This window comes from Synchiropus splendidus, chromosome 5 (genome assembly GCF_027744825.2).
Source record: "Synchiropus splendidus isolate RoL2022-P1 chromosome 5, RoL_Sspl_1.0, whole genome shotgun sequence".
NCBI lineage: Eukaryota > Metazoa > Chordata > Actinopteri > Syngnathiformes > Callionymidae > Synchiropus > Synchiropus splendidus.
In genome coordinates, this window is record NC_071338.1 from 13,920,074 (window position 1) to 13,935,318 (window position 15,245).

The 15,245-nt window shown below is 43.3% G+C and overlaps 1 protein-coding gene across 1 annotated transcript in view; it reads left to right on the plus strand.

Annotated features, from left to right (window-relative positions):
* Positions 1–15,245, plus strand: part of LOC128758698 (A disintegrin and metalloproteinase with thrombospondin motifs 7) — a 51,759-nt gene that overhangs the window by 32,530 nt on the left and 3,984 nt on the right. The window contains exons 13-23 of the mRNA XM_053864924.1: positions 38–171; positions 1,942–2,062; positions 2,262–2,506; positions 3,698–3,836; positions 6,803–6,929; positions 7,736–7,949; positions 8,120–9,559; positions 10,787–10,939; positions 11,241–11,414; positions 11,630–11,776; positions 12,693–12,852. Of these exons, the coding sequence (XP_053720899.1) occupies positions 38–171; positions 1,942–2,062; positions 2,262–2,506; positions 3,698–3,836; positions 6,803–6,929; positions 7,736–7,949; positions 8,120–9,559; positions 10,787–10,939; positions 11,241–11,414; positions 11,630–11,776; positions 12,693–12,852 (3,054 nt within the window). The remainder of the gene's footprint in view (positions 1–37; positions 172–1,941; positions 2,063–2,261; positions 2,507–3,697; positions 3,837–6,802; positions 6,930–7,735; positions 7,950–8,119; positions 9,560–10,786; positions 10,940–11,240; positions 11,415–11,629; positions 11,777–12,692; positions 12,853–15,245) is intronic.

Below are 15,245 nucleotides of genomic sequence, written 5' to 3' on the forward strand. Positions count from 1 at the left end.
GAGAAATTTTGAAAGACTACATGTCCCTGTCTTCTAGTGAGCCCTTGTGAGCTACACTGCCGTCCTCTCAATGAACATTTCTCTGAAAAGATGCGTGACGCAGTGGTCGACGGGACTCCTTGTTTCGAGGGCAACAAAAGCAGGGATATGTGCGTTAATGGCGTCTGTAAGGTAGTGTTCTTTCAATATCTGGGTCAGACAAGGCAGAGTCCCCTGTAGCTTGGATGATTGTGCAGACATCTCTCACATAGTTTGTACGTTTGACCTTCAGTATGAAAATGTCTATTACAATGACATTGTCTCTGATGGTAATGGTGCGCTCAAGCGTAATCACTTGGCCCGAAAGCCAGTCACAGATGCTTCTTGCTATTGACTTGAAGCTCTTCTTTCATGTTTTTTGTGGCATTTATGTTCAAAAGGAAGCATTTCTTGTTTTTTTCTAAAGATCTGGAATTAAAATCTTGTACTAAAGGACGAGGATGATAGACACAAAGATTGGTTTCAGTGATCAACGCTCTCAGTTGAAAGGACCGTCAGAACGTGCATGCACACATACAGGCTTCAACATATACAGTTTCCGCTTTGACATTCAGAGTGGAAATATCAAGGGTTGATGACAAATGATACATAAGGATACAAAGAATATACAGTGGTACCTCGGTTTTCGAACGTCCCGGAATTCAAACAAATCGGAGTTCGAACAAAAATTTTGAGATTTTTTTGCTTCAGATTTCGAACAAAAATCCAGAACTCAAACGCCCCCGAAAAAAGCCGGAAAAAACATAACGTACACGGACCGATCAGCTGACCCACGACGCGCTTTGTTATTGTGTATAACGCAGCCTCTGTATGCAGATGTGTCCCGTTAGCTACATTTACTGACTGTTTTTTCTTCATACTGAGGTGTAAAACCTTTCCTGTCTCCACACTGGACCGTGGTAGAGTGTCACAGGGGAGGTGCTCGCTCTCCACACCTCTGAGGCTGGAGCGCACACTCCAGGGTTTGATGTCCTGTTGTCGCACCTGCAGCAGACACTCTACATTCACAACTACAAAAGCCTTGGAACACATAATTTCTTTTTCCAATAATTGTAATGGGAAAAATCGATTCAGATTTTGAACAAATCGCTTCTCGAACATCCGTCTGGAACAGATTGTGGTCGAGAACCGAGGTACCACTGTAAAATCTGGTGTAAGCTGTTAGCTGACATTTATTTTTGTGCTTGTTAAATGGAAACAACAACTGATGTGTGGGGACACATTCTACCATATCAAGACACTAAATGTCATCCATTGAAATTCACTTATACAGTGTCTTCGAAGCATCTCACTTTGGACAAAGAGGGGGGCCCTGCGGGGGTCACTCCCAGGATAAAATTGGGGGGCCACAGAACTGCATACTGAGCACTGCAAATGGCTCAGAGGATGCATGTTTGAGACCCCTGCCTTAAGTGACCTGATCGGGTTAGTTGCAAATTGATCATCTCTGGGAAAATGATTCTTGAATTTTGTATGTATTGCTGATAATCTAATCTAATCTAGTAGAATTTTTTGATTTTTTTCAAACCCACAGGTAAAATATTATTAATCATTGTAACGTTGTTAAAGTACACGTTCAGTCCACATGACAAAAAAAAACTAGCATCAGATACAATTTCTATAATATAATAATTGTGTGAAATTCTGTTTATTTACCATGGTATTTTTTCAGTGTAGGCGATTTACACGAGACAAGTGGTCATCATATTGTGTTGCTTCACTTGAGATCTGCTTTTTACTCTGTCTTTTTGTGTCTTTACCAAAGCCCAAAACGGACATTGGTGAACTCAATCAGTATATGCCTTATATTTTACAGTATAAATTTCATATTGTAATCCTGACATCACTGCTCCTCACCGTCTGCTAATATTGTGTCTCCCCTCCTTTGTGTGCGTGAAACAGAGTGTTGGCTGTGACGCTGTGATTGAGTCGAACGCTGTTGAGGATCGCTGTGGAGTTTGTCGAGGTAACGGCTCCACCTGCCAAACTGTGAGACGGACATTTGAGGAGAGCGAGGGGCTCGGTAGGCTTTTATACATTTGTGTTTCTGTGAAATAAACCCAGAGCTGCTCTTTGAAGGAGTTTCCACCACAGACTGTCAGGCCAAGCCCATCTTCAATATGAAGAAATGCTTTATTGTCGCCAATTCATGTTTATTTCTTCTGTAGAATATTCAGCGGCTTTAAATGCATGATTCTGAGATTTCGCCTCTTGTCATCAAGGCTACGTAGACATTGGATTGATCCCGAAGGGAGCAAGAGACATCTGGATTGAAGAGGTGGCAGAAGCTGGAAATTTTTTGGCACTGCGTAGCGACAACCCAAATAAATATTTCCTGAACGGGGGCTGGACAATCCAATGGAACGGGGAGTACAAGGCAGCTGGAACTGTGTTTACCTACGAAAGGATGGGACATCTGGAGAACCTGACTTCACCGGGGCCAACGATGGAGCCGCTGTGGATTCAGGTAGCTATGAAAATCCTGGGAAATTTGTCTTTATAGTTTGATGAACGCATTTTAATTGTGGTAAAACAGCAGTGGAATCTTATTGAGATGGAGGGATTATTTTCCTCCATCGTTTTATCATTGTTTTGCTTTGGTCTGGCTCTGCAAGAATTGGGATTTTTTTTCATCTTCGCAGAAATGTGTTTACATCCCTACAACAAGGGGCATTATTGCATTATTGTGCTGCAACATGAGGTGATGGTGGTGGTGGAATGTCACAATATGTTGTCATCATCCCTGTACTATAAAAGCGGGGATTCGTCCATTAAATAAAGACCTATCCAAAGTGCACATGCCACATCAAATGGAGCATTTGCCCTCTCAAGTCGGTGATGGGTTGATACACAAATGAGAAAGACAAGTATAAAGGTTGTCTTTGATTATGCGCACGATTGCTGCAGCAGCTGGCCAGGTGGCTGTTCTCAGATTGTCGTGGAGATCAAGGGGTCGTGGGTGGGTGTGGATCGATGTGGTCAGCAATAATGAGGTCAGTTGGACGTACTGCCATATTCTCTGAAGATGTTAGACAGAGAGCAACATTCAGGCAACAGCTCAGATGGATATGTCAAACACACACTCTCTCAAGCTATATGTAGCATTGTGTGCGGGTTATTATTATTTCTGCAAAGCAGAAGTGCTCACGATGTATGCACGATGATGCTGCATGGTAATCATATATCAACGTTCTTCATTGATTTACACCGAGCAGAGCTAATTGAACTGCCGAGCATCTTAAACACCACCACAAGAGGGCTGTATATAATACAGGAACGAATATTCACCGCCAGCATGGAGGAGTTTGTGAGAGGACGAGCCATTACAAGCGAAACACTTGATGAATCAACGAGAAAGTTGACCCAAGCAAAGACATATGGCCACTCTTGTCTTGCCTACGGCTTCACCTGGACAACAGTGGGTAATGTGGAGAGACCACAGTATGTAGTCTGTCTCAAAATACTGGTCACTAACAGCATGAAGCCAAACAACTGTGTGTGTGGGCCCTGAAAATAATTTCATCTCTGCGGCAGAAAAACACTAGGATATTCTAAGATTTTCGATGGTCACATGACTCCCAGAAAGTTGATCTTTTTATCTTGTTTGTTTTGTTTTGTTTGATATTTTTTAATATACATATTTCTTTGTGTGTCACAGCTTCTCTTTCAGGAAACAAATCCCGGGGTCCTATATCAGTACACCATAAGCCGAAATGTGTCAGACGACAACGGTCCAATCTCAGTCTTCAGATGGAAGTTTGGCTCTTGGTCTGAGTGCAGCGTCACCTGTGGACGAGGTGAGCCATCGGTTTATTAAGGATTATGAAACTGGTGACAAAGGTCAGCATGGATCTGATACTGAGTAAATGCAGGGCAAGTGTGAGTCGAATAGAAACAGCCCAAACTCTTATTAAACTAAAAGCAACATGGCTGCTAAAAAAATCTCATCTTCAACAATGAAAAGGGTCACAGTGTTAAAAAAAAGAGTGAGTGAGTTTGCCGGCGAATCAAGCGCGATAACACCCTGGTCACTGAACCAGCATGGGATATGAAATCAGAGTCTCAAAAAAGCTTCAGCAGAAGGATGCATGAAGTGCTCTAAAAGGTCCTGGTGTTGACTGTGAACTTCAGAGAACACAGGACCAACCTCACCTGAAGACATGGCAGCCCGAATCACTGACTGGCAAGCAGTGTGTGCCTCATCTTTCTTCTTCTGGACTCATTTCCAAATGAAGTGTGAACTGCATCTAAGGTTTGATGTTCCATTGGAAAGCGCCTCCTTCAAACTCATGTTTACCCGTGAAGCACTAACAGCGGTTTCCCCTCTGCATTTTTAGTGAATGAATGTATTGATTCATGTTTTGTCAAAATCCAGATATTATGTGATTACTTTTTTTTTTATTTTTGGACCTGATGTTGGTTTAAATGCAAGCCATTTTCTTGTACTGCTTCATGGTGAGGTGTAGGCTTTGCTCACTGATGCAGCACCAGTGGAATAACCGGAAATCAAGCGCTCCGACATAGACTGTATAATAAGCAAGATTTTGCCAATGGCTGGCGCGTCTTTGTGGACCGGATGTTGCGCCTGTTGAGTAACACTGTCTGAGACACAGATGAGAAAAATGCACTGGCAAAACATGAAGGAATATAATAACAATGTCAACAGGGCAGGAAGACTACTAGATCACAAGGAAACAAAGGAGGTCAATAACTAGCAGTGGGAACAGACTCGGAGACCAAGGTCAATTCATGGCACCCTAATAAGTGATGACTTAACCCCGAGAATAATCCCAGAACCTGAAGCAAGGTCTTCATAATAAAAGTGCAGAGGTGGAACATGACACACGTCCTCTTAAGTCACTTAAAGAAGCTGTCCTCTATTCCAGATGAGCGCCATCACATTTTGAGCCATTTCACTGTGAGCTGCGGCTCTAATCATGGCGTTTTTTGTGTATTTGCCATGGGATTCATCTAAGCACTTATGCAGCTTTGCTTTTCGGGTGAGTCACCAAGCGCCCAGAACATATTCCTCTGTGCTGCACCATGGAGCAAAGCAGATGTTTTCCTCCTGATCAGTGGATAAAAGACTGTCATTTGTGAGATGATCAAACGTCTAAATTACAGAGGCGGGACCGCTTTTATGATGTTTTCTTGACTTTGGATGACTTCAATTCAACTTTTTTTTCCCCTTTTGGGTATATTCATCTCATCTCATCACAACACTTGCACCCACCATCATTTTAGAAGCTATAGTTTATAACTGCAGTGGTACCTCGGTTCTCCACCACAATCCGTTCCAGACGGCCGTTCGAGAAGCGAATTGTTCAAAATCTGAATCAGTTTTTCCCATTACAATGAATGCATGTGCGCTGTTGGTCTGTGTGTGTGGCCGCTGCATGTGGGAGGGGTTGCCGAGTGAGTGACGTCTCTCCAGAAGTGAAGAGGTGCCGGGTGCGTGTCCAGCTCTGAATGTGCGCTTCTGTGCAGTTTGGCTGTGACAAAGTCATAAACCAAGTAACGCTCTGTCCCAGACTCGCCTCATCCCTGTCCCAGCTCCAGCCCACAACAGGACATCAAACCCTGGAGTGGAGCTCCAGCCTCAGAGGTGTGGAGAGCGAGCACCTCCCCTGTGACACTCTACCACGGTCCAGTGCGGAGACAGGAAAGGTTTTACACCTCAATATGAACAGTCAGTAAATGTAGCTAACGGGACACGTCTGCGTTATACACAATAACAAAGCGCGTTGTGGGATCGGTCCACGCACGTTAGGGGTGCGGCTTTTTCGGGGGCGTTCGAGTCCTGGATTTTCGTTTGAAATCAGAAGCAAAAAAATATCGAATTTTTTGTTCGAACTCTGCTTTGTTCGAAGTCCGGGACGTTCAAAAATTGAGGTACCACTGTATAGTGTTTGGCTAACTTGTGTTTGTTTGACAAAAGCTCACAAATAAAATTCCCATTTATATAAATGTAGCAAATAAAATGAGGCATGTTTTTTCTCATCAGAATTTTCTTATATGCCAATCAGTAAGAGGTTTATAGTCTTCATGAGACTCAGAAATCAGAGTTGCTGCATGTTCTATGATAATAATAATGGTTGACTTGAATGGTCGAGCTTCCTGTGGATGTTTCTACCCGGGCAAAGTGGGATAGGGTCCACTCAGAGTGATCATGGGAAATGATTGCACCTGATAGCACAGCTGCCCTTGTGATTGCAGCTGCCAAGCGATGTAAATGGATGGGAAAATGGTGAAGCAAGATGGCTTCAAGTGTATATATGACAATGTCTTCTTTTCAGAGCGACGAGCTGTTCATGAGTGGCTGGATGTAGCGTTAGAATGTCATTGTTTCCCACCCACCGCTGCCTTGAACTTGCTATGACTTACCTCCGTCTGGTTTTCCATTTGCTGACACCGTTTTGCGGTTTAGTAACAGATTTGCAAAGTGAAAATGATCTGCCACATCATGGATGCTCAGCTGGCTGACAGCAGAGGGAAACTGAAGGTTATAGGTCTGTTCTCCTGTGGCGGACTGGAATCCCTCAGGACATGGGGAGCAGACATTGAGGGAAGAGAGTGAGTCATGAATCTGTCAATGCGTCAGGAGACCTTTTTTTACTGTATGGCCATTGTGTTAGGAGGTGGGTGTGACGATTTAGGGTGAAGGCACTTGCCTTCCAGTGTAAGTAGTTTGCATGCAAATACAGAGAATCAACAAAGGATCTACCACCATCCACCTTAAAAACCTATGTCCCTTTTGCCTCAGGTGTGCAGCGGCAGATGGTTCACTGTGTGGAAGAAACCACTGGAATTGTGGAAGCACAATACTGCGACCCCTTGACTCGACCTGAAGACAACAGAACCAGCTGCAACAAAGAATCCTGCCCAGCCCTGTAAGCACAACCCCTGCCTTCACATCCATTCTAATGTTAGCGCAAACATGAGGGGATTCTAGAGCTTAGCTTGCAGGCTCTGAAAACCTGTTGCTCATGCTGCCCTAGGACAGGGCTCACCTATGACCAGTCCTTCGCTTTCACATACTTGCACCATTGGCTCATTCCCACACTGTCTGACACCTCCCAGGAAGAGCTCCATCAAGCTCTCTTATGTTCCTATATTCCTGGGGGAAAAAGGGACATCTAACTGAATGCAAACTTTTAAAAAATTGGTGCTGGGAGAAGGCATTCATCCAAGCTGTCTCTTCTGCACGGTTAACCTCCCGCCGGCACACATCCACTGGCCACAGCTGTTGGCCTTCTACAATATGACTCCAGGGAAATACATGAAATATTGGGGGACATCGACTTGTATTTGCTTGGACATGTCAAAGTGAGAGTTGTTGCCTTGGTGAGAAGATGGTTTGAGACACAGAGTTTGACAAATATGCTGCTGGGAAATCTATTTCATTATACGGACTTTATACTTTTGCAAAGGTCAGCATGCAAAGAACTATATATATATATATATATATATATACACATATATATATATATATATACACATATATATATGCATTTAAATTCAAATTCATTTACATTGATATTACCACATTCATGGCACTCCTGTCATTCCATAATGCTAAGGTAATTGAAAGGCCTGCCACTGGGAAAAACAGCGACACAGTGAATGAAAGCTGTTTCATTCGATGTTGAAAATGTGATGCATCACAAGTTTCCCTGGTGTGTGTGTGTGTGTGTAGATGGTGGGTCGGGGAGTGGCAGAAATGTTCATCAAGCTGTGGAAGCTCTGGTCTGGCTAAGCGGATGGTCCACTGCGTCCAGGCTGTGAGTCTGGATGAACAAAAAGCTCTGCTGGACAGTGACTGTGAGCACATTCCGAAACCTGAGTCCGTGACCCCCTGCAACACTCATGTCAGGTGTCCGGCTGACTGGACTGTCGGGGCGTGGTCAAAGGTGAGTCTGTTTTGGGTCAAGTTCTTCTGTGGGATGCAATGCAGTGAATGGAAAATATGCCGTGAAGAAAATGAAAATTCTCATTTTCAGTGACTTTTAAAGAAAATTGTATGTTCACATCATGTGTAGGATTTGCTCTCTTTATAATGAATTTACTCTTTTCCGTGCAGTGTTCATTGACATGTGGACCTGGAGTTCGGCATCGTAGCATCTCTTGCCCAGGAAGTATTGACGCTGAATGCGAAATACAGAAGAAACCGCCAGCTGTGTCTCCTTGCCACATGCGAGATTGTCCTGAGATGGTGGATAACTTTGGAGGAATAGAATCGTCTGGAAGTGGCTGGGAAAGCAGAGAAGTCCTCAATGACATTAACTCCATCACAGACATCAAGCTACCACCAAAGCATGGCACAACCAAAGCACAAACCAGACCTCAGGGCAGCCCAAGTAACATTGTGCCAAGTGACTTTCACTACCATAATAACATCGAAAGTATCAATAATTTTGTAGAGACGGACGTTCACATTGATGATTTTTACTATGATTACAACTTCATAGACTTTCATGAAGACCTCTCAGATGACAGCAATGGAAAAGACTCAGGTGGAAGTCAGGAATTTGACGCTCGTCTGGAGGCCGACTCAGCTCACAGTGTGAGAGAAAATAATTCAGAAACTACCAGGACACCTGCTGAGATTCCAGATTCAGAGACTGCTGTGCCCAAAGCGTCAGAGATGTGGAACACCAGCGATGAAAATGTGAACAAAAATGTGGATGATTTTTATTCCGAGGATCATCTCCTTCCTGTGTCCGTCACTCGCTCGCCACCGCAGCGCCACGCTCCCAGGCATCGGGATGAGTTTCCCCCTATAGATGTGAGCACAGTGCATAGTTCCGAGCACGGCAGGGCGCAGGATGAAAACAGGACTGAGGTCCTTGGCGACTTTGTTGTGACCTCGCCGACGATCATTGACATTGGAGTAACAACAGCGGATGAATCACAATTACAAATGACTTACAGTGAACTCACCACACAACAACCTAGCTCATCTGCGTCAGTGGAAATAAATGAGAATCGAAAACAGTCTGCCGTGACACATCTTCCCAACCAATCCACCGGCCATTTGGACCAAAGCGATCCTGCAACAACAGTTCCCACTCTGATACCGACGAGAACTAATTTCAAGTCAGATGAGACCACCAGAGTCAGTGATGTGCCTAGGCTGAGACAAACTTTATTTCCTGTCTCTGAGGACTCTACTCTTCCCCAACCACTTCGAATCTCAGGTAACCATGGACCCTCTGAAAACACAACTGGAAATGATCTTTTACATTCTGCGACTCAAACTCCGCCAGCTACTTTAACTGAACACACAACCGAACCCGCTGTCCTGGAAAGACCTGGACCAGGTCCGACAAATTCAGAGGATCTTCATTACAATGAAATGACTTTCCCTGCGGTGTCAAAGGGGATTCGGAGTCCTTCACACCTCACCCACGTGGAAACAAAAACCAGTCCTGAACCTGCATCTACAGTTGTCCCATCGCCAACATCAACTCCATCAACTCTGCACGTCACCGCCCACTGGGTCACTGGCAACTGGAGCGTAGTGAGTCTACATGGCTTCTGTTTTAATGTTTAAGGAGGCGGTTGAAGCTTGGCTTCTTCATCTGTTCAGATGTTTTCATTGAAAAGAAAGTGTCTAGTTTCAACCCCATGGCTGTTTGGAGTGCGTAAAGGACAAATGCTCCTTCAACAGATATTAAACTGAATTTGCACCAGTGCTACATGCAAATTTTTTGTAATATATTTGCCTTAAATTTGACTTGGTTGCACATTGAAAACCCAAGTTGTGAAATCACAAAGACAAACACACTGGAGAAACATACTGAACAATTTGTCCAACCCCTTTATATCAGATGATGAAGCGCAGTATGCAGTCATCATTAGTCGGCAATAAGTGGCTCCATCCCTTTACACTTGACTTAATGTGCTACTTATGTTTAGAGCACGTGTCCAACTCATGGGCTAAGTCTGACTGATAAAGTCATTTCATGTGGCTCACACCAAAAACAAGGGCAGCTGCAGTGCATGTCGACATCTAGATCTCTGAAGATCATGTGCTTTCTCGCAAGCGAAGATTCAATTGTCTGGAGACTCCCAAAAACCAGAGGGAAGGGAGTTAGCATCAGAGTATGTACAGCATTCCCTCACCAGATCACTGTTGACCTTTCAACACGTGGCAGATATTTTTGGCTTCACAGTGTGGCATATATTAAACCTGATTAACTTAATACATGTTTTGGACTTAAGGTTAGCTTTCACCTAGCTTTTGCCTAAAAAAGTAGCACCGCAAAATGCAATATAGCAGAAGTAAGTTGGAGGAAGAAGATTCACTGAAGCCTCTTGGTCTTGCAGTGCAGCACCCACTTTACCGACCTGTCTACTATCTGAACTGTCAACAAAATAAAGTTGATCAATTCTATTTATAATATTTTAGTTTATTGTAAAATAAATAATCTGAATAATTTCTCAATAATTCAAAAAGGTTTGTAATGGGTACAATTCATAAGCAATAGACTGAATCTTAAATTGCACATTGTCATTTGACGATATTTAGATGTATGTATGATTTATGATAAAATTATGCTGTTTCTACATTGATATTCTCTTTTTGTTTGATGTTTGATTATGTACAGTCCAAAAATATTTCTACACATACTACATAACATTTCTAACAATGTCTTTTGGTAGAACAAAATCATCATTTTACTTTTCTTTATAATTCAAAATCTCATCCAGGAAATTGTGATCTTATCTCCCAATATGTGTCCAGTGTTCAACCAGTTGTGGCCTGGGTGCCGTCTGGAGGACTTTAGCCTGTAGCACCGGCTCAGAATGGGACTGTGACCCAGCCGAGAGACCCTCACCAGCCCAGCGGTGTTACCTCCGTCCATGTTCCATGTGGAAGGTTGGCGAGTGGAGCAAGGTGCAGTTTCCTAGACAAATTGCTGCTTTTTTTAATCTTATCTATAAGTTGTTTTCAATTGCTTCTAATATTTGACGTCTTTCCTCTTCTCTGAAGTTGTCTTGAAGGGTTAAAGTGTCCGTTGTTGGTGGGTTATTGTGTACAGACAGCAACTGCCCATCGTACAAGTCTTGTTAGAATGGATTTTTGAGTGTACAAAAGCCAACAAGCAAAATAAAGGCCCCCAAATTGTAATGTAATACCTGAAACACTGGTCAAATCTTCATTGGACGTGATCTGTTTTGTGCGGTTTCATCCCCAGTGTTCAAAAAACTGTGATGTCGGCATCAAATCCAGAGAGGTCCATTGTTACGACATGCGGGATCAGCGACCGCTGCGACCTTTTCACTGCCGTGCAATTTCCTTGAGGCCACTATCGCGAATGATCTGCAACCCTCAGCCTTGTCTTGACTGGTACACCTCCTCCTGGGGACAGGTTTGATACATTTTTTACATGCTTTTGGTGTTCGGTCTTGTTCATCCTCCACAAGTTGACTCTCTACTTTGATATTGCATTACATTTTTTAGTTAAATTGTTGGTTGTTTTTTTTTTCAGTAATTCATTCTCTACTTCACTAGCTGACCTTGTCTTGAAAACGAACATTGTTCAAACACACTCATTCATCTGATGCTGTCGGTGTGTTGTTGTAGTGCTCAGAAGTGTGTGGAGGAGGCGAACAGCAGCGTATAGTCACCTGTCTGGAAGAGGGTAGATGCAACACGGACCTTCAGCCATTGACCATCCAGCCTTGCAACAGCCAGCCCTGTGCTCAATGGATGACGGGGGCGTGGGGAAAGGTACGAAAGGACAGCTGGCGAATAAGCACCAGTGTCGAATTTAGTGAGCAAAGAAAAAGCCATGAGTTTTCTTTTGACTGAACTACTGGACTGCAAGTTGAGTCAAATAAATCACCTGCCAAACGTCTCAGCAGGAAACATACTCAAACCACACGTAAGTTAGCCAGTCGGGTGTCAACTGGAACCAGCAACACCAGACTAGTGGTCAACTGATTTCAGAGTTCACACTGCTGATTGGCTGGAGCCAAAACCTGCACCCACTGCTGCCCGTGGAGGAGCAGTTTGACACTCCTGCTCTCCACTGTTGTGTAGTCATGCTGCCATTCATGAGAGAGTGTGATGGCCTCCAAAGAAGTCCGCCTTCTCAACAACCACAATAATAAGAATAATATAAAAATGAATAAAAATAAACAATAATAATAGAAGTAACTAATAAATAAGTATGTTTTGAACATAAGTGATGGTTTATTTAGAATCATGGATCTCAATCATAACCAGCATTCATTTTTATGGATCAAAGGAAGCTAACAATCCTGTTTACTAATGTAAAAACACAACAAAGCTTTTGAGCGATCTTACACTTTTCTTCTTTGATAACTCTTGTGGGTAGACGGATTGCAAAGTTAAAACCGGTGGGATATTATTAGTAGCCAGTTGTTAAAAAAGAAAAAAAAAGGTGATAAAAATGATGAAAAAGGGATCTTTCTCAAATCCTGCATCTACTTGTTTACATTTTGCATGATGGCAAAACGTCACTTTAATTATTATTTAATCTCTATTTTCATAATCATACGCCTAGAAAATTAATTTAAAAATGTGTTCGTAATACTTTCACTTATAGAAAATTCAATACATGTGGTCTTCATTCTGTTCATTTTTTTTTTTCCTTTTTTTATTCACCAACTATTTGCTTCAGTGTTCAGCACCTTGTGGCGGCGGAGTGCAGCACAGGCTCATCAAGTGCGTGAACTCCAAGACTCAAACAGAAGAAGTGGATCCTACACAGTGCCAGCCGCAGCTGAAACCTGAGCTCACACAGAAGTGTAACTCAAATGAGTGTAAGAGCGCCCCCTCAAGTAAGTATGCTGAACTTGCACACAAAGGTCTGAAGTCAACCAATGATCCAATGACCAAACTGAGGCAGAGCTGCCTGCTCCTGCGAAGATCAACATCAGTCACAGCTGGTGGAGCTTGAACTACACACACGACACAACAGTGCTTTAGTGTTGCGTGGAAGACATCTTGTCAGTGAAAGAAAAAGTGGTGCAAGCTTGTGAATATCCACCAGTGCATGGTGCAGTAAATATAAAGACAATGAGACTGTGAGCATTTGTCTGCGTTTTCTTAAAAGCCAGACGTCCATTTTTCACTGGTTCTGCTGTTGTGTAATTGCTCTGTCATCATCAACAGTCATTATAAATACATATTGCAATTTAAAAGAGGTAAATAGAGACTTCTATTCAGATGCATTCAAAGTGGATGGTTATGGGTTTTTAACCAGATGTGACAAAATAATTGTTCAGAAACTGCATTCAGCAAAAAGGAAACAACATTGTAAACAACTGCCCCAATAATGCCAAGATATAGATATATAAAAGACTATTACAGTGAGGAACGTCAGATTTACAGCTGTCAGAAGGAGTGTTATCTGGTGGTTAAGTAAACAGACTACATGCAGAAAAGAAGTCAGCCTTCATGGTGTGTCTCTTGAGACACACGTACTCATCTTTTGTTGAACAATGCCACAACTTATCTTCCACCTCCTCTGGTTCAACCTCTATTGACCATCACTGCACAAACTGAAGAACCTATCACCCGCTGTTTCCAGGCAGATGACCACGTCTCACCGTGAGGTCTGGACAAAAGCAGAGTGAACAAAAAGAGACACCACCGGCTGGTGCTCGAGACACATTCGACAGATTCAGACAAATGAGAACGAGATGTGGCGTCAAAGCAGATATTTCAAAACGCGACCAGGAATCATGGCAACTCAGAGACTGTCGTCTGTAACGTTGACATTAAAAAATTCCAACGTCCAGTCAGAAGCAGCGTCTTCCATATTCTTCAAAGACTGTGGGCATATATAGGCGAGGCAACTAGGCAACGCATTATGGGAACGAGTGCCGTCACTCGTGGGTTGTGAGAGCTATGATGATGATTTATTCATCTTCTTCCTTGGGCTGTACATGTCTGACACCTGCTCGAGTCGATGAATTATTGTCGACACTAGTCATTATCAATTTGATTCATGAAGTGGTAATATCTCCTGGCCGCGAGTCTTCATGAATCCCCGCACCAGGAACTCGCAGTGTGATCCTGAGCAGGAGGAGGTTGAGTAGCCTTCAAAGAAGACGATTATGAGAGAGCTCTGACTGCACGTGGGCCGGCCATGTGCCTTTCACTCAGCCTGTACACCGCCAGATTGATAATATTTGCATTGATATCAATAAGTTAAGTTAAGTTAAGTTAAGTTGATAAGTTAAAGAAATTCCTTCTGGCACGGTCCGCTGGAGCTGCTGAATTCACTGAACATGGCTTAAATCAAATGTTAGAGTACATGGAGGAGGAGGGCGAGAAACCCAGGAATCTGGGAGCTGTGTGTTACTGTGCATGTGTTTTGTTGATATGACCAGTGTAGCAAGTGGCACCACCTGCCCTGAGGTTGAGTCAAGACCAGAGCACGACAAACTCCAGCTCGGGACCAGCCTGAATACAGAACACAGGAGCGTTATTATGTCAGAAAATACATTGGTATGGTCAACTTGTCTGGAATAGAATTGATTAGAATTTGTCTCAGAATGATAGGTGAGTGCTGAGGAACCATGACTCCAGACTCAGTGAAATTTTGAGACGTTGTCACTTATAATTATAATTAGAAATGATAGTGATAAATATTTATTATAATACACACACACTTGTCAGTGGCATAATGCTTTCCCCAGCCTCTCACCCTAAACCTAACCATCTAAAACAAATGTCTCACCTTAACCAGGACTCTGAACCAAACTTGAACTCATTTAGAATGTCCCTGTTATTTTGATGTTTTCATCCTCAAATTGGGGCTTGGACTTGTGGGAACTGGGGTGGAGTTATGCCTTAGAAAGGAGAGGAATGAAGGTCAGCCGCAGCCAGACAGAATACATGTGTGTGAATGAGAGGGAGCCAAGTGGACAGGTGAAGTTACAGGATGCAGAGATGAAGAAAGTGGGGGATTTGAAGTACTTTGCCTCAACTGTGCAGGGCGATGGAGAGTGTGAGAAAGAGGTGAAGAAGCGGGTGCAGGCAGGATGGAATGATTGGAGGAAAGTGTCAGGTGTGATGTGGGACAAAAGGGTGTCGGCAAGGATGAAAGGGAAAGTGTCCAAAACGATGGTGAGGCCAGCAATGTTGTATGGTTTGGAAACAGTGGCGCTGGGGAAAAGACAGGAGGCGGAGCTGGAGGTAGCAGAGATGAAGATGCTGAGCTTCT